Here is a 22,901-nt window from a genome sequence, read left to right on the forward strand (position 1 = left end):
ATATTTTTATGCCCATGTCTTGCACCTTGTTGGCTGTGTCCTGCCCAGAGGCTACAGATGTGAATTAGCTTTCAAGCTAAAGAGCCATGCGCTGTCCCTGCTCAATAAAATAAAAAAAGAAATGGCAGTTAAAAGCATTAAAGTAATGCATACATAGATATGTGCGTGTAAAGAGAACGTCTTGAACTAAATCAACATTGCGTGGATCCTAACAGGGTCACCTTCATGTAAGGTTGTGAAAGCCCCCTTTTCCCAGCGGAAGTAAGAGCTCTGGATCGTTCTGGGCAGGGGAACTGAGGGTGTCCCAGGTATGCCATTCCGCCCATCCAGCTCGTTTGTTCTTTTCTGGCTAATTCATCCAAGGATCTCATCCAGTCGTTTCTCGGAGGAAACAGTTTTAACTTAAACCATTTATCCATCCGTCCACTTTCTAACCGCATCGTCCAATTCAGGGTCACAGAGGTCTCAGTCTATCCCGGCAAGCAACAGGCGCAAGGCAGGGTACACCCCGGACAGGACACCAGTTCATCACAGGGCACGCAGACACCGACACACACTCACACCAGGGCCAGCTCTCCCAGGAGCCAATTAACCTACCAGCCCGTCTTTGGACTGTGGGGGGAAATTAGAGCAACATATAAACTCCACACAGACAGCACTCCAGATCCAGAAATGAACCCAGGGTCCCAGTGCTACGGGGCAGTGATGCTAACCCCTGTGCCAACATGCCACCTGCAATGAGTCAAGTGTTTTAAATCTTTCTCAGAAACCTTCTTGGCAGCTCCGGGACTTTAGAAGAAGATGCGAAGCCACCGTGATGACAAGCCGAAGTGTGTTTCGGCTGGAGGACAACCTGTCCTGACGGATAAGACCAGCTTCTCCAATTATCTTAAAACGACTGACCTCATCTGTCATCAACGCCCCCGCCCAGCTCGCCCCTGGCCCCGCCCCCCCGGCCCCGCCCCCAGCCGCTCGCAGTGCGCAGGCTCCTGGGGGACCCCCGCTTGTTTACTTTGGCTCGCTCCAGCTCGGAGCCCCCGGGTGAAGAAGTTATGGGAACTGCTCAGGCGCTGTAAGGGCCGGGGAAAAGAAAACGTCAGTCGCCGGTTTTTTTTTTATAGATGAAGATGGAATTTCATGAACTGCTCTGGCCTGTGCTGTAAACTTTGTCTTATCCCTCTTTTCCCATAACAAAGGCTTAATATTCCGCATGACGACAGTGTATTATAATATTTAACCACAGACACATACCACGGAGTTGTACCGAATAAATAGGCAGAGTAATAAAATTGTTTAATAGTAATACAAATTCACACTATTGTAGCAGGAAGGCACCCAAACATTTCAGGACCCATGACCTACTTTTTGTGAAAGGGGTGAGCTGTAATTGAAGAAATGCAAAAAAATCAACAAGGGATTTCAAGGACGCTGGCTAATTGAGCATAATTGCCGCACGCGGGCTTGAATTTCAGGAGCCGCTTTTATTTTCGTTCGCATGGAGTGGTCTAGCATTCTTCAGAGAAGGCAGAGCTTTGTGACAACTGTTTACCCCCATTGTGTGGAACACAGAGGGCTTCTGTTGCAGAAGAGGCCGAGACGGGAGTTTGCGTTTCTAGGTCTAGAGAACATGAGAATCACTAGGTACGGGTATAGCCTTTATATGATCTATAGGTGCACATACTGTAGAAAAGACCCACTCAGCTGAAGGAAACTATTTCTATAGAAGCCTTGAGATTAATGTTCTCAAGGCGATTCCATATTATACTGTAGAAGAGCACATTCAGCAATAGACTGATTCATCCACGGTGCGACAGGGAGCGCTACAGGAGGTCATTCTTGCCTTCTGCCATAAGACTGTACAACGCATCCACCTTGCGTCTGGGCAGAGGCACCATTGACAGTGACCTGTTTCTGGACTGAACGCATCTACACATCTACTGCTACATCTGTTCTCTTTCTTTTTCTTTTCCCGTCTACAACCGTTTTTTGTGCAATATATGCCAGGGACCTGTGCAATACATATCTATATTTACATCTATATTTATATTCCTATGTGTGATACGATTTTTCTGCGTACTGTTCTGTTCTAGTTTGTTCTTTGTGTGTCCGGACTGTGCGTAACTCTTTTAGTGCACCCCTCACTGTACTGATTGTATTGTATGTATTGTACTATTATAATTATTGTATCATTCGTTACACTGTGACTGTGATGTCTGTGTTAAGCTGCTGTTGCACTGCAATCTCCCTCACGGGATCAATAAAGTATCTATCTAGAAAACACGCTTATTCGAACTCCCCGTCTCGAACACACTTGGCATACATGTGTTCCAAAGGAGCTGCTGTTGGACGGTAGATGTACCACCGCAGACTGTTTCCTTTCTAAAATCTTCAGTTCTGCTCAATCCGCCTCTTTTCCATGCAGTACGTGCGGAGCTCCAGCCACCGGAGGAAACCCAGATGTTGATCGGAGGCGGTAGAAGATAACAGCGCCCCCTCCGGCTACTTATGCGGCTTTTCGCGCAACAGGTTTCAGATCAAATAAAGATTCTCCTCACGTCGAACCTGCTCCGAGAAGTTCCCCTTTTACCATAGGATCGTGTCTTACATTTTAGCCTCACTCTCGAAAAACATCAAACAAAACAGAAACCCGAGTCTGAAATACCGGACAAAATACTGGATTGAACAAGACAGGATTAAAAAAAGTAAAATAAAACTATGATTCGTTTATTAGTTCGACAAGCCAAGAAGAATCCCGGTGTAAGTGTAATATTATTATTATTGTTGTTTGTTGTTGTCGTTGTTGTTCAGTATTCGAATTCCAGGCTTTAGGATCAGAAAAACTTTTACAATTTATGTTTAATTACATTTTGAGTCATTTGGTGGCGTTTTCTACTTGAGACTTCAGCATATTTTTCGTGTAGTCTGGATTTAGATTCAGATACAAATATTTTGTTCATAATTTGGAGAAATTGCTATTAATGGGAAGAGTACAAACTGCATCCGAAATATTGATCTGTCATAGAAGTGAACAAATGACAAGTTACTATTAAAATCCTTTTGGAGGTTTTGTGAATAATGTGGAAAAACCTCGTCAGAGTTGTCATGTACTGTAATTGGAAAGCTGACCTTAACTCCAAACCAAACCTTATTAAGAAACAAATCTTACAGAAATGTCCAATGTCTGCAATTTTCCATCTGCAAAACAAGTGTGATGATATAGCTACGTTACCATTAAATTCCTTCTTAAGGAATTGTGGATAATGTCAAATGAATGATATTGAAGATATAGTTTAAGCAGAAAGCTAACCTTGATCCTAAACTGGAGTTTATTAAGACAGGATTCTTTCCTGTTTAGGGAGTCCTCTGGGAACAGGGTACTTTGCTTTCCTGTGGAGCAATAGTTTATGTTTTCCATATTAATCAAAATAATTTACGTGCAGTGTGTGTTTCAATTCGTCTTGAAATCTTTGCCATTATTTAGAGTGATTGTTATTGATGAGTACAGTACAAAATATCTGCACATTTTCATCTGCAAAAACACGCAAGTATACAACAAACTAAAACTAAAAAAAACTACCATTGAAACCTCACTTAAGGCATTGTGGATAAAGTGAAATAAATGTGAATAAAATGGAGGTTTAATTTAATTTAACGGAGGTTTAATTTAGAAAGCTAGCCCTAAACTGGCACTAAGAAATGATTTTTTCTAGGTCCAGAGTAACAATTTCTCAGAGTAACAATACACCTCTCTGTTCATTTATGTGTTGTCAGTTAAGCTGGGGAAACAGTAGCCAATGCTGGTGCTCAGATAAGTGTTTTTCTTTCTGGTACTGTATGTCCATCTGTGTAAATTAAAAAACAAAATGCTGCACATCCCAATTTATTATAGTAGGCACGATATGCATTAGCAGTCTGATTCAATGAACAAGAAGTGCTCACATAACAGAGTCATTGAATGCATGTGAATTCCCCATAAATATTTCACTACAATCCACTGAAAACAGCAATGAGTGTCAGTTACAATGAGTGATGTCAAAAATGGGTTTTCTTAAACCTTTCAGTGAAACAATACACATCATCGTTAGTTTGTTAACTAAGATGCAAAATTGTTGTGACTTTTTACAGACTAACGTTTTGGTGTTTTTATGACTATTCAAGTAGTTAATCCAGAGTCAAGCAACAGACTGCTCTTTATTGGCTTCTAGTGATTGGGTGCTGTTTGTACAACTAGCACACGACATTAGATTTGTATAGTGTTTCTCATCCCAATGTACTTAACATATGGGAAAGGACCTACTTCAAACTCCACTGAAGTAGAGCACCCAAAAGGGGGGGACACACAGCACCCCCACTGCACTGCAGATCAGAGAAGACTGAGAAATTGCTGCACCGGTAGAATTAAGGGGGAACTTCAGGGCAGTCAGATTGTACGAGTCCGCTGACTTTAATCCGCCTACACCTGCACACAGTGCCATGGGATCTTTAATGACCAAGTGCCCAGAACCTCAATTCAATATGTAATTTGAAGGATGGCGTCCCCTACAGCACAGTTTGAGTGGTCACCATATTGGGACCAGAATTTCCAGTGCCTCAAGGGAATGCCTCTCATGCCAAGACATCCAGAATATCGACTGCCAATGAAAGAGGACGTTTGATGTCTTCCTCCCAGTCAATGTTATGATTTCTATCTGTTGTACTGTACATGCAAAACGTGCTGATGAGTTATCTAGTATCTGGATGGGATTTTAAATCCTAGTAGTTTCAGCGATACAAGTTACATTTAGTGCAAGACGTCTCAAGCTTTTGGACAATTAAAACTGGCATCAGAAACCTTTTACCCAGAAATGTGGCAACTTTGCTATTGAAGAGTACAGAAATAAACATGGTTCACTTAATGTTCAAACTCTTACCTTAGCAGGCTCATTCAAAAGAGGCCAAGGTAAAGGTAATCCTGCATGCTTCAGCCGCTCTCCGGGAAGGGTTTGTCAAGACAAAAACCTAGAGAGAGATACTGAATCTTTCTGAAGGGACTCTTTTCCCAGAATCACAGTATGGTTTTTTTAAATGTGGGCAACTTTCCTTCAGTTGTGACCCAGTTCCCTGTTCTGTGCTCACAGCCAGTGAAAGGATGCCGCACTGCTTTCTGGGATATTTTGGCCCCAGTAATGTCAATGAAGCATTTATTAAACAGTGTAGAGCCGGCATCACAGTGCTGTGCCACAGGAATGCATGATGCACAGGCTGGCTGTGGGTTAGGAACCACCACTGGCAGGCAGCCCCGGCATCACCGACAGCCAGCCAGAGCCGCCAGAGACATCAGCTGATAGACGAGGAAGCGCCCTCGGAGCCGAAAACAAGACACGGTCGCATCCGGATTCGTATCAACCAAACAGGCGGGGGAGCCGAACCGAAAGCACGAGCGTGAGGCCGGCGCTGTTCCGTCGCGGCCCGATCCATTTCGCCTGATTTCGTGTCACCTTACATGAAGGGCGGGTTATGATGCCAGCTAGTCCTTTTAAAATACGTAATAGGAAAAACTCGCACAGCTTGGTAATGAAATGAAGAGCGCATGCTAATAGGGTCATGAGGGACTCGCCGCTGGTGTGCGATGGGGACAGCTGGCTCCTGGTCTTTGCCAGGATGACATCCCGGTTTCTCCCGGGTCGGGAGCACGCCCTACGCCACTCCCTCGACAGGGGCTCTCTCAGCCACACCGGGAGACCCGTGCCTGTGCCGTGGCGCAGACTCGCTACACAGTACACAGTCTGACGCGACTTCTCCAACTTGCTCGGTAATGTCCGCATTTCATCGCTCCACAGTGCACAGCTTCTACGTTACACGCTCACGTACTATCAACAATATACAGTACCAGACACACCACCACCCCTGCCGCTTCTTTATTAAAGCCACGCCAGTTCACGGTGGTGGTCACAGTCTGGCGAGCGCAGCGCCTCCTCGCAGATACCTACAGGGCGTTTATTTCTCGCTTTCCAACCGGAGGTGTAAATTGCCAAACCGCCGGTAACACTTGTTTCCCGCTCGCCTGCGAATCCTTTTCCCTCAGCGTTAGGTAAACAAAATTCTTCCCCGTCAAGTGACAGTTTTCAGCACAACTGGGTAAGCAGCTGGTGGGGACTCTTTGTCAGATCATCGCGGAAGAGAGGACGTCACGGGGAACAGAGAAAGGAAAGCTTAACGAGAAGATAACTGCAGCTCCACAAAAAAGGCTCATAAACTGTCACTGGTGCCCAGGTGCCAAGCGGTGTTCAGTACTCAGACTGGAGAAGAAACGGAACGGGAAAAGCAGCAACACTCGCAGCCTTTCTCTGTAATCCCAGCTGTTCCCCGAGATAACACTGGCCTAATACAGAAAGAAAAACAGCCTGGTAATAAATGTTTCAGTGTTCTTGTAACATCGAAAACTGTATTGCATCCAGCCGGCTGTTTTCTAACCACTTAATCCAGAAGAGGTTTGATAGGGAGCCGGAACCTGTCCCAGCAAGCAACAGGCACAAGGCAGGGTACACCCTGGACGGGACACCAGTCCATCACAGGGCACGCAGACACAGGCACTCACACCAGAGCCAATTGCTCCAGAAGCCAATTAACCTACTGTACCAGTATGTCTTTGGACTGTGGGAGGAAACTGGAGTACCTGGGGAAAACCCACACAAATGCAGAGAAAACATGCAAACTCCACACAGATAGTACTCTGGTATTGGACCCGGGGCCCAGGCACTGTGCATCGGCAATGCTAACCACTGTGCCAACATGCCCGCCTATACTGAAGTTTTGCAACCAAATCTCTTTTTGTTAATTGGTTTCTTACATGTTAAGTTTGCTTTGGCACATTCTGGACTCCCTAGTGCTTGCTGTTTCACCCAGACAAAATGCTTAACCTGTTACAGCTACATTTTCCCCCACGAATCTCTCTCTAATTACACTCCATTCCCTCTCATTAGGTACTGTAGTCCCCAACACTGGCCATGTGCCCGGTCTTAAGGTCGTCAGTGGTTATTAGAAATAACAACAGGAAGTTAGTTCCCTTCTAATATCCTTCTAACATCCTCAGGAATATCCTAAAGTGTGCATTCATCACATTATACTGAGCTCTATATCTGGTTTACAGTGTGAAGCCTGACTTTTCTTCTCAGTGAAAGAATGCAGTGGGCTGTAACATGAGAAAGAATTGGATCTACAGCATATAACACCAATTTCCTTCCCCCGTGCCCTTCCTGGATGTGAGCTTTGAGTACAGAATTTTTACTGGAGTGCTTAGGTGCAAATAGCAATCAATCAAACGAGCAGCAGGAATAATGATAACGAACAGTGCAGAACATGTTATAATGAACAGCAGTTGTCTCAGGCCAAAGCCAGTCGGTGGTTTCCGGAGAAATTGACCGGGTGAGCACATGTATAGAATTACCAATTGGCACCATGATTGAGGGAAGTTTTGACACGGGTAGATCTAACACAGCTCTGACCCACATCTGCAACGTGAGTCTTAACTCACAGCCAAGTTGGTTTATATGTTGTACACATACCAAGAATGCAGCACGCATGAGAATAGCATTCTCCCCCCAACAAGAGATCTGTGCAAGAAAAAGACAGATGAACCTGATGATACCCTCTTAAATAAACAGCGATGTGATGACCGAACGCTACAAGTCCTTCATAACCGGCAGCCCAGCTGTAATTTCACTATGTGACTGAAGACATTTTACCCAGACTCTGTCGAAACATTCAGAACGCCAACATACAACTATAATATAAGGATCTCAGCGTCTTTCAGTGTAAACTGATGGGATATTTTTTGTTGCGTACCCATATTTTTTTGGTTCGTCTCTTGACCTTTTGTCACCATTTCCTCAGCTGGGGCCTTGCAAAAAAACACATTTTTCTCCTTGCTAAAACTGGAGACTAGATGGTGGTCTTTGCGCAGGAAAACCTGCAGGATACCAGCTTTCGGGGAGCCGGACTGGGGATCCCTGAATCTGGGGGGCAGCACTGACACGGAGAGCCTGCTGGGAGCACAAACCAGGAGATGGAGGCTGCTCCTGAGGACTGGGATTATGGGAGCTGGAGCCACGGACACAAGCGCCCCTTGGTACCAGACAAATCCGCACTCCCTTGATCGGACCAGATCCTAGCTCCGGATTGTTACAGGTTGTGTGAGGCCCAGAGAAGAAAGAAAAAAGGATCGCTGCCTGACGTCTCACTGGATTAAAATTCCTGGGCTCATCCTTAATATGCATTTCTATTGTAATGCCCCCCCTCCTCCCCCTTCCGCTCCCTGAATGACTCCGGATCTCTCCTGCTCTCGCTTTGATCCTGTCACTCCGGCTGACGGGCAGCGCGCACGCAGGAGCCGGCTGGCGCAGAATGCCAAAGAGCTGCCCCCCCCATCCCACAACCCCCCCTCCACCACCTCCCAAAAACGGTCCACGTCCTCTCCACCAGCCTGCCTGGACTGCTGCGTTCAAGAACAACAACCACGACACGCAGACAGGACAGGAGGAAAGCTGTGAGCACAGGAAGAAACCTCCCACCTGGGGCAAACAGAGTCCCGGAAACGCTAACAGTTCCTGAAAAATTCACTCTGTGGGACACACGGCTGGGCTAAGACTTTCAAAGCAGTTTTTCCAGTTGTAGGCAGGCAGGTGCGCTTCACAGTGAGAGCAATGTGCTTGCGTTCAGTAGTGAAGGGCAACACCACTCTCTGTGATGAAGCTTGTTGGATGGTAAAGGGTTAAAAGAAAGGACAATAAACCTATTGATTTTGAAAACTGGACTTCAGGAATTGTCTTCCTAGACACCCCTACAGAGTAGCCTTTAGACTTTATTTTCCTGAAGTAGTTTTACACGGGTAGAAAGAAAGATCTCGTTGGTTGTACTACATATGTACTACCTGTTGTATTGGTATTGTTCCGTATGATGTCTCACTCCCACCCTCTTTTCTCTTTCCTCTAGCTCATCCCTCTGTTCTTCTTCATTGGCCTAGGGATGGGTGGGGCCTCCCTCTACCTGCTCCGCCTTGCCATCTTCCACCCCCACGTCAGGTGAGAGTTCCCAACTCCTCTCAGCCAATCACATTCTGGGTGAGAAATGTGGGCGTGTCCTGACAACTGCTACAGGGTCTTTTGGTGGTTCTAGTTACAAAACACTGAATCTCCAATTTTGTTTTCCTATGATTAACTATGGCAAATATTCTTCCGGTGAGGATTTTGACCAAAGGGGATGGAACTGTGGGGTCTTTATCCTATGCAGGAAAGGTAAACTGTTCTCTAAGAGGTGTGCTAGCATGGCTCAGACAGAGATGTCCAGATAAAATGTCAAGAAACATCCATCCACCCCCTAAGCACTTTTTCCAAGCACTTTATCCATTTCAGGTTTGGAAGGCAGCATGTGCGTATTATGGCAAGCAACAGGCGTAAGGCAGGGTACACCCTGAATGGGACGCCATCGCAGGGCAGACAATCGGACACACACTTATATAAAAACTGATTTTCCGAGAAGCCAGTTAAGCTACTAGTATATCTTTGGACTGCAGGAGGAAACTCCCACAAACATGGGGAGAACATACAAACTCCACACAGAGAGCAGCACATGTTAGAAATTGAAACCAGGACCCCAGCACCGCAAGATAACAATTCTAACCATTGCGCCACCATGCTGCCTTATTAAGAAACATTTCAGCTTAAATGTCTAACTGGATGTCTTTCTTACTCAGAAGCTACAGGTATGGAAATGTTGTTGCACTGAATTTCTCTATAACTCCTGTCAGCTGGTTGTGTGATACAGTTTGACACAAGCATGCTACAGGAACTCAATTCATTTGCATGCATTTGAGCAGATATACTGTATCCTTTGGTATGAAAGCAATGACAATTGTTTTATGAACAGCTTCTCCAGTCCTGGTCCTGACAGGTGGCTATACTGGCAGGTTTTCATTCTTACTCTTCACTTAACGACCATTAATTGGCTCATAATTGTTCAGTAATCTATCATTTTAAAAGATTTTCTTATCGTTAAATTAATTTATTGTTAGATGACATTTTCTGCCATAGCACCAGAAACCCAGGACACCCTAAAGAAACTGCACACTAAGTATATTGGAAAAAAAAACAATTAACAGTGGAGCAATTTTTTTTCCTCACCATCGCAGCCACTTTAGCAGTCTGCTCGCATTGATATGGTCAAATAAGTGGTCTGATTTAATAGAGTCCACAGTGAGCGATGCCTGTCTTGCCAAGTTCAATAGACTTTGGCAGCTGGGGCCAAATCGATCAGCCGATGTTAAACAACGGCACAGTAATAAATTCGTTTAGTCAGTCTCCTCTTGAAAGTCAAGTCATTTCCTCTTCTTATTTGGGCCGTTATGCAGCTCTTTCTGGAAGGAGCTGGACTTGGGACGGAGCTTTTGTCTAGTATTATCTCATTTATCAAACGCCCTCTGCTATCACAACAGAATCTTGTTACACTGAAGTCAGTAGCACAGTACCTGACGTCTTCACTGAGTCAGTTCTCTCCTGGAAAAGGCATTGCTGTTCAAATACCATATCATTGGGGTTTTCTTTCTTTTACGTTGCATGTTTGAAACTTGAAATTGAAATTGAAAAAGGCCCAGTTTTACACTCCTGGGCAGGCAGTGGGGAGGTAGCCCATCCTAATTTGTTCATTATGGATTGGGGCAAAGTGCTGGAAGCGTCATCGCACATTGGACAGCCAGGAAGTGAACCTGTAGGGGTTTATATTTGCTCTGTGCCCTGCTATGGGCGAGGCTGTATCAAAGACGCATTCAATTAAAACCTTTTTTGTTCCTCTGGGGGAAATCTGCCTTATGGTCCAGTCCAATGCAACAACACAACAGCCATGACCAACAGTGAAGACTGTACACTGTAACGAACAGTTCTTTCCGGACCCTATGCGGACGACACAATCCGACGAAGTGGGGAAACACTGGGGAAACGTCATGCAGGAATACGGGGCAGAAGACAGGGGGCGTGTCCAAGGTGCGCTGGTGCACGGGGGAGGTGTGGCCGAGGCGAACAATCCGAGAGTAATCCTTAGGGAAAATCCAAAACGCAAGGGTAAGTCCAAAACCAGGAGATCCATCAGAGGAAGGAATTAAAAACCACGAAGGCCGGGTCAGAACCGGCGGACGGGGAACAGGAACGGGAACCGAGGTTAAAACCTTAACGGGACCAGGCGCTTCCTGGTCCCGGACTCGCACGATATGGAAATCAGAGCAGAGCCCGGAAGAGCGTCAGCGCCTGGCTTTTAAGGTGGGCAGGGAATGGGAAACAGGTGCAGAGAATGAAGTCTTTAGTGAAAGGGCTGGAGCACCCTTAAGGAGGGGGGACTATAGTCGTGACATACACGAGATAAGAGAGTTACTTTGCATTGCTTGAGCGAGACACTGCAGTAGAGATGAAAGATTTCTGGCGTCTCCCAGATGGGTGTAGTGTGAATTCACAATGGAGGGGGTGAGGCACACATTCCATCATGCTCCTGGCCTTCTTTACAACCCTAGAGGATATTCAAGTTGATTTTGATTTGCCCCAATTATTTTGCTATTTATTTTTACTACTTATTGTGACTAATTTTCCCACCCTATTGCAATTAACAGTAGTTGGCGTACAAGTACAAGTGCGACAGTACTGGCGCCTGACTTCTGCCGGGCTCCGTGTTGTTTAAGAGTGTGTGAGCTGCTGCCGCACACAGCTGGCGATCTCCTCTCAGGTCACGCAGTGCTTTCCCTTTGTCAACCAGAAGCTTTCTCTTTTTTTGATGTGATTTTTACCTGGGCCGGCTTCGCGACGGCAGCTGGAACAGGAAGAACAACCCAGAGCCCTGGAACAAGCTCAGCCCTTCCTACCAGTACAAGGTAAAGTCATTTCAGCCCCTCCTCTCTCCCTCTGTGCTTCTCTGATGGTCTGTGAGCGGCTCTGGGGCCGCCCCCCCTCTCGTTTCCATCGACGCACAAGACGCTGTTCAGAACAGCCCAGCCAGTAGGGGGGCCCTCAGCAATCCGGATCTCCTAGGACAGAAACAAAAAGTTTCACAAGAAGGGACGTGAGAACAGTCACATACAAGAGCACATTCAACCTGCTTGGCAGTTAGTAGCCAATTGAACGGAGGGTCTCACCCACCTGTTTCTTGAATGAAGCCAGGGTACTGGCGTCGACAATATGGCAGAGCTACTTGTTCCACACTCCCACCATCCTTTACCTACAGCCTGTTCTCAGTTTTAAATGCACTTCCAAATAGTCTCCACTTGTCCCCCCTCGTTCACGTCACACTGTTCATTTTGAAGAAGTTTGCCTGGTTGACTTTGCCAAAGCCTTTGAGGATTTCGAATACTTGAGCCGAGTCCCCTTGTAGGGTTGTCTGTTCAACACTATATGAGACTGTATGAGAGGAAGCCATCAGGCCTGTCTTAGCCTTTTGATGTGTAGGCAGCCAACTGAGGCTACACACATCCCAGAATCGCAGCCAGCCACTTCTTGGAAGGATCCTGAAATGTTAGGTTCCATGTCATTGCTGGGCAGTTTCTTCCAAATCCCTCTAATTCCGTGCAAAGAACCGCCAAGCATTTTCCATCATAGACCCATCTCTTCTTAATTTGCACTTGAGGCCCCGTGGTCCTTAATCCACTGTTGAGGGATTTGTAGGGATCATTCAGTCAGCCTTGGACATGGAGAAAAATGATTGTATCAAGACACTAAACTGTAAATTGATGAAGGAGCTTAGAAAGTCACTCAGCTTGTTCAGCCTGTATTAAAAAACTGATACAGGCTTCCCAGTTCATACGAACTCTGCTTGTGCAAAAGGCTGCTTCTCTACAGCCCTTTTTCTCTAAGAGGGCTATTTTCATATTTATACATCATCCAAAAATGATCTTAGAGAATATTAACTTGACCGAGGTTGCCAATACGTTAGTAATGCTGATGAAAGTTTCTTGAAGATGCATCCTTAAGGCATCCAAGGTCCAAGCTGGAATCTGGCTGGTCTGGGAGTCTCCAGGAACAGGGTCAGCCACTCCCAGGAACAGAGAGGAAAAGAGTCGTGCTGTTAATCTGTATTGCAGACACACAGCAGGAGAGGAAGGTGCCTGCGAAGCCGAGCTCATGTTTCTATATGAAGATTGCACCTGACAAAAGGTCGCCACACTGCATGTTTAATTCTCAGGGGTGCTCAAAGGTCGGATATAAAAATTCCAACCCGGTCTGAAATAATAATAACAACAACAGTTGGGAAAGAGAGAAAGGGGAATGACAGCAAGCTTATCAGATGAAAAAAAAATAAAATAAAACTAAATATGGAAGGGGAAAAAAATCACAGCTGAAAGCAAAACTTGTATTCTGTCATGGCTGGGAAGATGTCTAAGCTGAACATGACATATGCAAACTAGATTCCATGAGAGCTCTATGGAATCCTAAAGAAGCTAGGGAGGAGAGGAAAAAAAACTCAAAATAAATTCCTTTCAAGGTCCGACAGCCATTTCCCCTACAGTAATGATAATCTGTCCAAGCACTAAGGAGATTTGGAAGACCAACAGTCTCAAACTCAGTTCCTGGAGACCCGAATGTCTTCAGGCTTTTGTTCCAACCTGAGCTGTTAATTAAACAACTAGCCTAATTATTTTCTAAATGAGACATATTTAGGATTTTTCTTAAGGTCTCTTCCACCTTGATTCCACAATACATTTACTTCATTAAAAGGTGCAGTTAACTCGTAGTGTTCTAGAAGTATTCCAATTATGCAGTTAATTAATTAGACCAGTTATGTAAACTAGACCACGGCTGGGACAAAACCAGAGGACTCGGGAGGAAGTGGGCGCAGTGCCCTGGTGCCCCAGAGTAACCTGCAGTCTGTCTGGGGACGAGCACATTGGTATTCCTGGAACGGTGTCCTCAAACACAAGCCCTCTCACGAACAAGCTGTTGCTCTGTTTGTTTCAGGCGAAACGTAATCACATTCCCCTGCATCATGGCATCCACTCTGAAACGTGTCCAGGGTAGGAACCCTTGCAGGAGGCAGCTAGAAGTGGCAGCCGGCTTGCACAGGCATGTAGCATGGCATTCTGGATGAACTGTGTGCCCAGAGGAGCACTAGTGTCTGCCCCACCATGAAGGAAAAAAACATTCATTTGTGATTCAGTTAATTAAACACATAATCAGCCTTCTGGCCATGCCTAGGGACCTGCATCAGGGCTTCTGCTGAATGGCTTTGAATATGCGTTAATTTAGTGCTTTTGGTTTTTGAGCGAGCAGTGAGTTGGTCTCGAGCAGGGTTAACAGCGCCCCCTTTAGTCCTGCCAGGCAATTGAGAGCATGCTGTGTTATCAGTAGGAAATGCTTCAGTCCTTTGGGTCACAATAAAAACTCACATGCATGTTACCCTCCTCAAACCCATTAAAGCAGTCATTTAAAGGGGTTTTTAAGGAAAACAGTCAAAGCTCTTATGCAGGTAGCTGGTTGAGCTCCAGAGGCCAGACATTGTGAGTTCAAGTCATCACTGACCAACTGCAGCCTGGGTAGCAGCAATTCCAGTGATTTGTCAGGCAGCTGCAGGCTTGCAGTGATGTCAGCGAGAGATGTGCTGCTCCTCCAATCGGTGCACACTCTCCCAGCAGGCTCAGTGGAGCTTGCAGGGTGTGAAAAGGCGAATGTCTTGGGCTGGTAGGCACATTGGAGGAGTGTCATTCTCTCCCAAGAGGCTGCAACAGTCTCATCCATCACTGATTCCAGATTGTTTGGGTATATATTAAAAAAAAATGCAGGCGCTTTAGTTGATTACAAACTAGTAGATGCAGAATCATCTAATAAGTCGGAACTTATGTGCAGACTGAGAAACCTAAAAATAGGATCATATTAGATATGTAGTGAAAGGGGAGAGAGAAATGAAGACCTGTCCATATTCATTCAGCCTCCCTCTGTGATCTTTGGGCCACAGAAGAAAGGAAACCTGGCTTGTCAGCTTCCAACAAGAGGGAGTTTGAGTAAATCAGGAACACAGTGTGACTTAATGTGTATTTCTTGTGAGCACTAGAGAAAAATACTTTGTGTCTGAATACATTTAAGACATTGGGGCTTGCAGTAAAGTATTACCCAGAAGCTAAATTGTGGTACTCTGGATTTTAATCTTTGATCCAGGCCTCTTTCTGTCTATACTTACAAAGTTATTACAAAATGTGTAAGTGGACATCATTCCAGGCAGAAATTGTCTCTGGAGGTGTGTGACAGATGGGAGTACTATAAAGTTAAAAACAAAAAATGATCATATACAAACCCCAAAACATCTACTCTGGAAGATGAACCTAGTAGCCAGTGATCAGAGCCTCTGCAGACTAGAGGAAACAAAAGACACAAAATAAAAAGAAAAGTCTTTTTTTTTTCCCAGTTTGATGCCATTTATGGTCGGTAGATTATATTGTATGAACAAGCTATAATTGTATCTAGTTAAAAAAAAGTTAATGACCTGACAAAATAAAGTGATTGAATATTCATGATGCAACCCGTGGCAAAAAGAAAGAAAGGACATTTAGAGATGTAGAAAATTAAGCCAATTAATAGGACTTGATACATATGATTTACAAAGTGCATTTAAAATTACACTGCTAATGATAAAGGCTTTTATCGGTGTGTGATGTGTTGGGCACAGCTAATAAGTTTGCCGGCGTGCTCAGAGCTTTAATTAGAAGGGACAAAGGATTTGATTCCAATGATTCTGCTAATGATACAGCCCCTATTAACGACTGCATTACAAAACGTTGGTGTTGCTTGGAGTCCACAGAGGTAAATCTTGCAGGAACATGCTAGTGGACGCTATTGAAAACCCAGTCTTGTAATATAATGAAGCTCAGCCATATTAAAACGCACACTGGTAGATGTAATATGCAAAAGAGAGAATCATGTTGTTTTGAAAACTGGCAACAATTTTTGGCTTTCCAGCACCTTCCCCTGTACTCATTAGGGAGGGACTGAAGCGTGGTTTTACCCCTTTTGAGAAGCCCACTCACAGAGCCACTCTTCACCTGAGGCGCAGCAAGCTCCATAGGTTGGAGCCCTCCCACTCAGCCACCTGATTGGCTGTGGAGAGGTCAGTGCGGTCATCCATTTTGGATTTGGGCAATGAGGGAAAAGCCTTCAGCTTGGCACGATCCCTCCTGGCCTATGATTGGCCATCAGAATCCCATGGCTTTAAAAAGCCTTAAAAAGGGGTGTGTCCTTCAAGCAGTGAAACGAAAGCATGCAAGTATGCATGGGACACTACCACTCCCAATACGTGGGACAGGGAACTGGTCTATAAGCCCCAGTGGTGCCTGACAGGAGCCCAACTGGAAGAGAAGCACAACTCTCACTACTGTCAAAGTAAGCCTGCTAGTGCTCAGCAAGCAACAGGAGTCATCATTGTGTGAGCCCAGGGTTTCCTGCCCTACTAATTCCAAACCTATCCCGGAGAGTGTAGAATTCACACAATTGAGTGACAGCACACTGGGTGGCATCCTGGTCACAGCTGGCTAGTAACATGACCAGGAATGAACCCCTGGCATCTTAGCCACAGAACTCAACCTGTGCTCCAAGAGAGGGCTACAGTTCTGTGCTTAGTCTCTTCGTTCACATCACATGAAGCAGAGTTGTCCTAATTCATTCTCCTGTCTCAGGCAGTCAGGTGTGAATTTCAGCCCTTGATCATTAAGGAACTCAGGAATGGGACAAAGGGATTAAAAGGATGCGTAAACGTGCTGCCGCCCAGTATGCTGTTTTGCCAACAACTCTCCTCTCTTTCCTCTTCTGACCAGTTCATGGCCGTCACCACAGACTACAAAAACCTGAAGAAGGACGGGCCTGAATTCTGAAGGTTTCCACGGCAACTCACGAGGGCCTTCCCGGTCACCATGGCACCTCTGTCACTTAGCCTTCACATGAAGAGAAGCTCCCAGCTTCTCTATGCCTTAATCTAATGCAAAGTGTCCAGCCCCGAGTAGCATAGAGCCCAAATAACATTAACATTGTAGAGTCTAATAATAGTAATAGTAATGCCAGCGTGGTCTGAGAAGTCCTGAGCTTCGCACCGAAGGAAGCACCAGTGACTGCTGTAGAATCAGGTGCTCCATGAGTACCCCAGGGTACAATGTTAAACTTGTAAAGCAAAGTGGGTTTATGGGCACATAGCAAATGTTTTCTCCAGTGTCACAAATCCATTGCCTGATTTTTTCATCTGTAATGATTAACTGGCAAAAGACAAAGTATAAACAAAGAAATCAAGGAAAATCAAGGTAGTTTGTTTGGGATTTTGGCTTTCTCTAAAAAGACTCTAAATGGACCATAAGTAGAACCCACAACGGTGCCTTGGGATTTGTTTTTCTAGACCAGGCTCAGAACTTCCCAAACCCTCTTCATAGTATTAAAGAGAGTGTAAATGCTTTAATAAATTTTTTATTTGCAAGATTTCTTCTTGTTGGCCTCCTGTTTTTATACACTTACTTACTGCCTGGTCTGCAAATACAAAGCTAGAATCATCCTCCACCACTGACCTCATTAATTTTGGCCAATGACTGACGTAGCAATCAAAAGGCCAACAGATAATTTAGTGCAGTGTTCAGCCACAGTCCTGGAGGAACACTGCGTCTTGTTTTTTCTCCTACTCTGAATCACAGGCTTTCAGCTCTTAAAATGTCACCCAGAATTTGTAATTATCAAACCAGAACCAATTTCTGAGTTTCAGAGCTGCCCTCATTTAGGTGTGCTGCCTGAAATGCAGAAGGAAAAATGTGAATTGTGGATGTGTCTAAGTGCCACTCCCACTATGGGCATGATGATTCAGTGTCACTACTACTATGCGTGTGTTTGATTCAGTGTCACTCCCATCATGGGTGTGTCTGTTTCAGCATCACTCCCACTATGGGCCTGTCAGACTCAGTGCCACACCCTTAATAGACATGACTGATTCAATGCCACCCCACTGTGGGTGTGTCTGATTCAATGCCACTCCCACTATGGGTGTCTGATTCAATGTCACTCCCACTATGGGTGTGTCTGATTCAATGTCACCCCCACTATGGGTGTGTCTGATTCAATGTCACCCCCACTATGGGTGTGTCTGATTCAATGTCACTCCCACTATGGGTGTGTCTGATTCAATGTCACTCCCACTATGGGTGTGTCTGATTCAATGTCACCCCCACTATGGGTGTGTCTGATTCAATGTCACTCCCACTATGGGTGTGTCTGATTCAGTGAGACTCATGCTACGGACAGCAAGTTGAAGAGAAGCTGTGTGTACCATGTGTGCACTGAAGTTATTGGAAACAGTACTGAAATACTGAAGTGGGGGTATTTCTGACACTCATGGCTGACCAAAGAGACAAGTAAGATTAAAAATCTAAACAAGCAGATCAATTACATAATACTACAGGCATCAAGATCTTGGGTGCTATCTGCATGGAGTTTGTGTACTCACATGGGTCTCCTCTGGGTGCTCCGGTTTCCACCCACAGTCTGAAGACATACTGGCAGGCTTCTGGGAAGAATGGCCCTGGGGTGAGTGTGTGCGCGTCTGTGTTTGTGTGTCTGTCTGCCGTGTGATGGACTGGTGTACCAGTCAGGGTGTACCTTGTGCTTGTTGGGATAGGCTCCAGCTCCCCTGAGACCCAGAATGGAATGAATCGGTCAGGAAATTGATGGATTTCGTACTATCCCCATATTTTATCAGACAGATATAATACTATATATTACTGCAATGGTGTCAGATGGATATAATACCACATTTTAATGCTATCATATGTCATACAGATATAGTACTACAGTATATTACTGCCACGGTGTGCCAGACTGACACAGCACAGACCTGTGCATCACTGAGACTGATGTGCCAAGGGACCACAGAAGCATTGTGTAATCTGGGGAGTCTTGGGGGTGACACTGCTCTCAAAAAACCCTACCCGTAAGATTTACATGGGGGTATGTGGGAGGGGGCTTTAAGATGGGATGGACAGATCCAGGCCATCATTTTTAAGAGGGACTGGCAGTGTGGTAGCTGAGTCAACACAGAGCAAAAACAGAACTAGAATGCCTGTCGCAACCAGCGTGGGAGAAGGATTTTGGAAAAGGGGGCTGCTGTGATGCAGTGAACTAGATTCTGTTGACCTCTCGTCCCCCCTATTCCTGATCATTCAGAAGGGCCCAGCTGCCTGTAAGACATGCTGACACGAGATACCGCGGACCCCCGTTTCCTTGAGGGATATGGCTTGTGTTGATGACTTCCAACATCATCTGCCCCTCTGTTAGTATTCTTCGGGGGAGGAAGCGACATCTCTCGGGCTGGCTTTCATCGCAAAGCCGTCTCTGCGCTGCCCAGTTCGACGCCCGCCATCCTGGAATCGTTGTGCGGCTCTCCCTGCGCCCTCGGAGAACCACGCTCGTCTGTAGAAAGAAATTCATCACGCTTCCTTTAATAAGGCATAGACGACAGCCTGGTAAGGACTCAGCAGGAGTGCTGCCCATTTAACGACGCCGCGCTTTACTCCAGTGATCAGAAGGATATTTATTCATCATTGCAATTTGAAGGATTCCTCCACAATCGTCCGTCATAAACCTGCCCCCCCCCACCGCGAGAGGCAATTTCAAGGCCGCGCCGGCACAAATCAGGTGCAATCTGAGAGGACCAGGGACGAGGCAACAAGCAATCAGGGAGACCGACACATCTTATAAAGTGTAATTGCAGGCGGCGGAGAAGGACAGGAACGCTCATTAATACCGGGGGGTGCAGACGCCCCCCTTTCCCATTAGCTTTTATGCGAGATCACATTCCACCTGCGCAAATGTACCCTCCACAGGAATACAGCGCTCCCTTCATTACAGATCCCATACAGGCAAATTACAGGAATCAGCCGCTCCTAGCGTCTCACCTGATTGAGGGACGCGGAAAGAGTATTCATCGTCTGCGATTGTTTAAATAACAATAACCATCCCTCCAGCATTGGCAAGCCTCCGATTCCTGGGAAGGCAAAACATTTGACGGAGCTATAGACCATACAAACCCCTGCCTGCTTGCAGTGTAAGTACAGGCCCACATTTATCTCTCAGGAACACAGACAGTGAGTTAAACATTTTTCTTGTTAGAAGTGGGTCTTCTCACCACTTTTTTCTCATTCAGGGCTGCGGTGGAGCCAGAGCCTATCTCGGCAAGCGACTGGCACACAGCGTGCCAGTCCATTGCAGGGCAAACACAAACACTCACCCCAGGGCCAGTCTTCCCAGAAGCCCATTAACCCACCAGCATGTCTTTGGACCATGGGAGGAAATCGGAGCACCCAGAGGAAACATGCAAGCTCCACACACATACAGTAGTACCCAAGAAATTGAACCCAGGGCCCCAGCCCTGCGAGGCACCAATTGCTAAATACTGTCCTACCATGCCACTCTGGCTAAAACAGAGATATTTTTTGCTTCGACCACAGCCAGTTACGCATAAACCAGAATCCACTGCAGCTCACAGCTTGCGTTCCCGTGGAGCTCTGGGAGTAAACATGCAGCACTCCCATAGAGACCAGGGAGGAAATGATGCAACGCTGACAGAGCGATGATCAGGAATTCTCTACAGCAGCACCATGGGCAGTGAATTACAGTCAGGTGATGTTCATCCAACCTACAGAGGACATTTTACTAAAAATATAACAGAGTGACAAATTAAGTGGTATATCATGTCAGAGGACTCTACAAAGACCTGTAGATGACTTTGAGGAGCGTGAGGCTTGTGGGATGAATTTCAAATGTAAGAGTAAGCTATTTTATCATGGTGCTGCATGCATGTGATGTCATGGAAAGAGGAGGTACGTAGGTCCATTTTCGGGGTATAAAGGCTCATGGGGGGCGAGGGCCACCATTTTCTTAACCATCCGACACTGGAGGTGGAGGCGATGTGGTCAGCATCATGCTCCAGCCAGCCAGCCTCAATTAAAAAGCAGGCTGAGTGGACCTGGGAGACATCTGGAAGGAATTCGAGCAAGCTACATCACTTGCTCCTACCTGGGATCAAACCCGGGACCATCCAGTCAGGAGCCAGACGCCCTTGCCGTCTGAGCTACCACGGCTCCTCTGGAAAGAGGAGGGAGGACCCTAAAATGTTTGCACTGGGGCCGCAGGATCGCCAGGTTCCACCACTAGTGGCAACGCGCCTATTCCAGAGAGCAAGAGTAGGGCACAAGTCAGGAATACACCCTGGACAGCATATCAGTCAAAAACTGTTCACTACTAAAATTGAACGAAACGTGTTTCCACTCATGGTGCACATATCAGCCCGTCAGAGCAAGCATCTGCATCAGGCCATGCGCAGGTTCCCAGATTCTGTTCTCTCTGTATTGGCGTTTTGCCCCAGCTGCCCCAACTCGTTGTCAAGACAGCCCCTTCTTTCACCGCAGGGCTGCGCACACACTGTACATGAGGAGGACTGATGCCAGTTAAGAGCACTTGGGGAAAGAAGAACTGCTGTTGGTTTCTTCTTAAAATTTCACTGTGGAGGTCAAAAAGCTCTACAGGAAGTACAGTATATCTTGGAGACAGATTCACCGGCGGATCCTCCTAGGGATTTCTCTAGGAAATACAGGAGCCGGGGCAGTGCCAGTGGCACTGGGTGCTACTGTATTTTCAGGAAGCTGGGAGCTCTGAGGGGAGATGTGGAGAAGCAGGGAGCCGTACAAACTAACTAAATAGCAAACTAATTGAATTCAGCTCCAGTAGAGAGCGTGGAGGCTGATTAGGCTTGGGGTGTGGGGCCGCAGATCCAGAGAGATAAGAGTGCTCTGCTCTCTTTCATCTCCCCGAGTGGATGAGGCCACGTGACCCTCTCCTTTCCGTTCTCTCAGCAAACAGGACACCCGATGGCATAATTAGGTCAATTTAACCCTGCCGAGATCCCATTTTAACAAAGCCTCGATTTTTTTGTTCAAGAGCTGCACCATTAAACCTTTTGACGTTGAACACGACAGGGCAATTACATTAAACACAGACACACTTACCTGGTTTAGGCCATCTGCTAAGCAAATAAAAATGTTCCACCCAGGAAAGACTCCTGCGTGCAGCAGCGAGATGAACTATTTGGTAGTCTGTGTGTACAGCTGCCGAAGGTTTTTTTAAATATTTATACATCTTCGTGTATAGCGCCTTTAAAACAGGTCGCTCCTGACGCAGTGAAAAAAGAGCAGCTCCAACAAACCACAAAGTGGAGCAGACGCAAACACATCAACACCTGATACAGCTCGGCCCAGAGCACAACGCAGGGCCAGACGCAGATGCTCACAGGGAAGGCTGGCGTCAACACTGTGAGCACAAAAGCTGTGTGGAGACCCAGGAGTGCTCCGATGGCTGGTTTTTGGGTGGTGGCAGTGAGGAGGCACACAGAGAGGTGGGGTTACTGTACCCACACACACAGTGTGAAATGACAAATCTAGAAATCAGCCACAGCGACTAAGGAGGCGCTCGTAGAATTCAAGATAATAATAATAATAATAATAATTGCTTACACTTATATAGCGCTTTTCTGGACACTCCACTCAAAGCGCTTTACAGGTAATGGGGACTCCCCTCCACCACCACCAATGTGCAGCATCCACCTGGATGATGCGACGGCAGCCATAGTGCGCCAGAACGCTCACCACACACCAGCGATCAGTGGGAAGGAGAGCAGAGTAATGTAGCCAATTCATAGAGGGGGATTATTAGGAGGCCATGATAAGTAAGGGCCAATTGGAAATTTGGCCAGGACACCGGGGTTACACCCCTACTCTTTTCGAGAAGCGCCCTGGGATTTTTAATGACCACAGAGAGTCAGGACCTCGGTTTTACGTCTCATCCGAAGGACGGCGCCTGTTTACAGTATAGTGTCCCCGTCACTAT

At 46.2% G+C, this 22,901-nt stretch overlaps 1 protein-coding gene across 1 annotated transcript; it reads left to right on the forward strand.

Annotated features, from left to right (window-relative positions):
• Window positions 1-2,525: 2,525 nt before the first annotated feature.
• On the forward strand, window positions 2,526-17,456 carry ndufa4l2a (NDUFA4 mitochondrial complex associated like 2a). Its single transcript, XM_006629261.3, has 4 exons — window positions 2,526-2,757; window positions 8,971-9,059; window positions 11,827-11,887; window positions 16,808-17,456. Exons 1-4 carry the CDS (start codon window positions 2,716-2,718, stop codon window positions 16,862-16,864), a joined length of 249 nt encoding a protein of 82 aa, XP_006629324.1. The 5' UTR covers window positions 2,526-2,715; the 3' UTR covers window positions 16,865-17,456.
• Window positions 17,457-22,901: the final 5,445 nt, after the last annotated feature.

This window comes from Lepisosteus oculatus, chromosome 1 (genome assembly GCF_040954835.1).
Source record: "Lepisosteus oculatus isolate fLepOcu1 chromosome 1, fLepOcu1.hap2, whole genome shotgun sequence".
NCBI lineage: Eukaryota > Metazoa > Chordata > Actinopteri > Semionotiformes > Lepisosteidae > Lepisosteus > Lepisosteus oculatus.

Excerpts from the sequence above, each read along its gene's own strand:
- ndufa4l2a (XM_006629261.3), top strand. The coding sequence starts at position 2,716 with ATGATTCGTTTATTAGTTCGACAAGCCAAGAAGAATCCCGGT. Across the intron at positions 2,758-8,970 it reads AAGCCAAGAAGAATCCCGGT|CTCATCCCTCTGTTCTTCTT; the intron begins GTAAGTGTAATA and ends TCTTTCCTCTAG. Across the intron at positions 11,888-16,807 it reads GCCCTTCCTACCAGTACAAG|TTCATGGCCGTCACCACAGA; the intron begins GTAAAGTCATTT and ends TCTTCTGACCAG.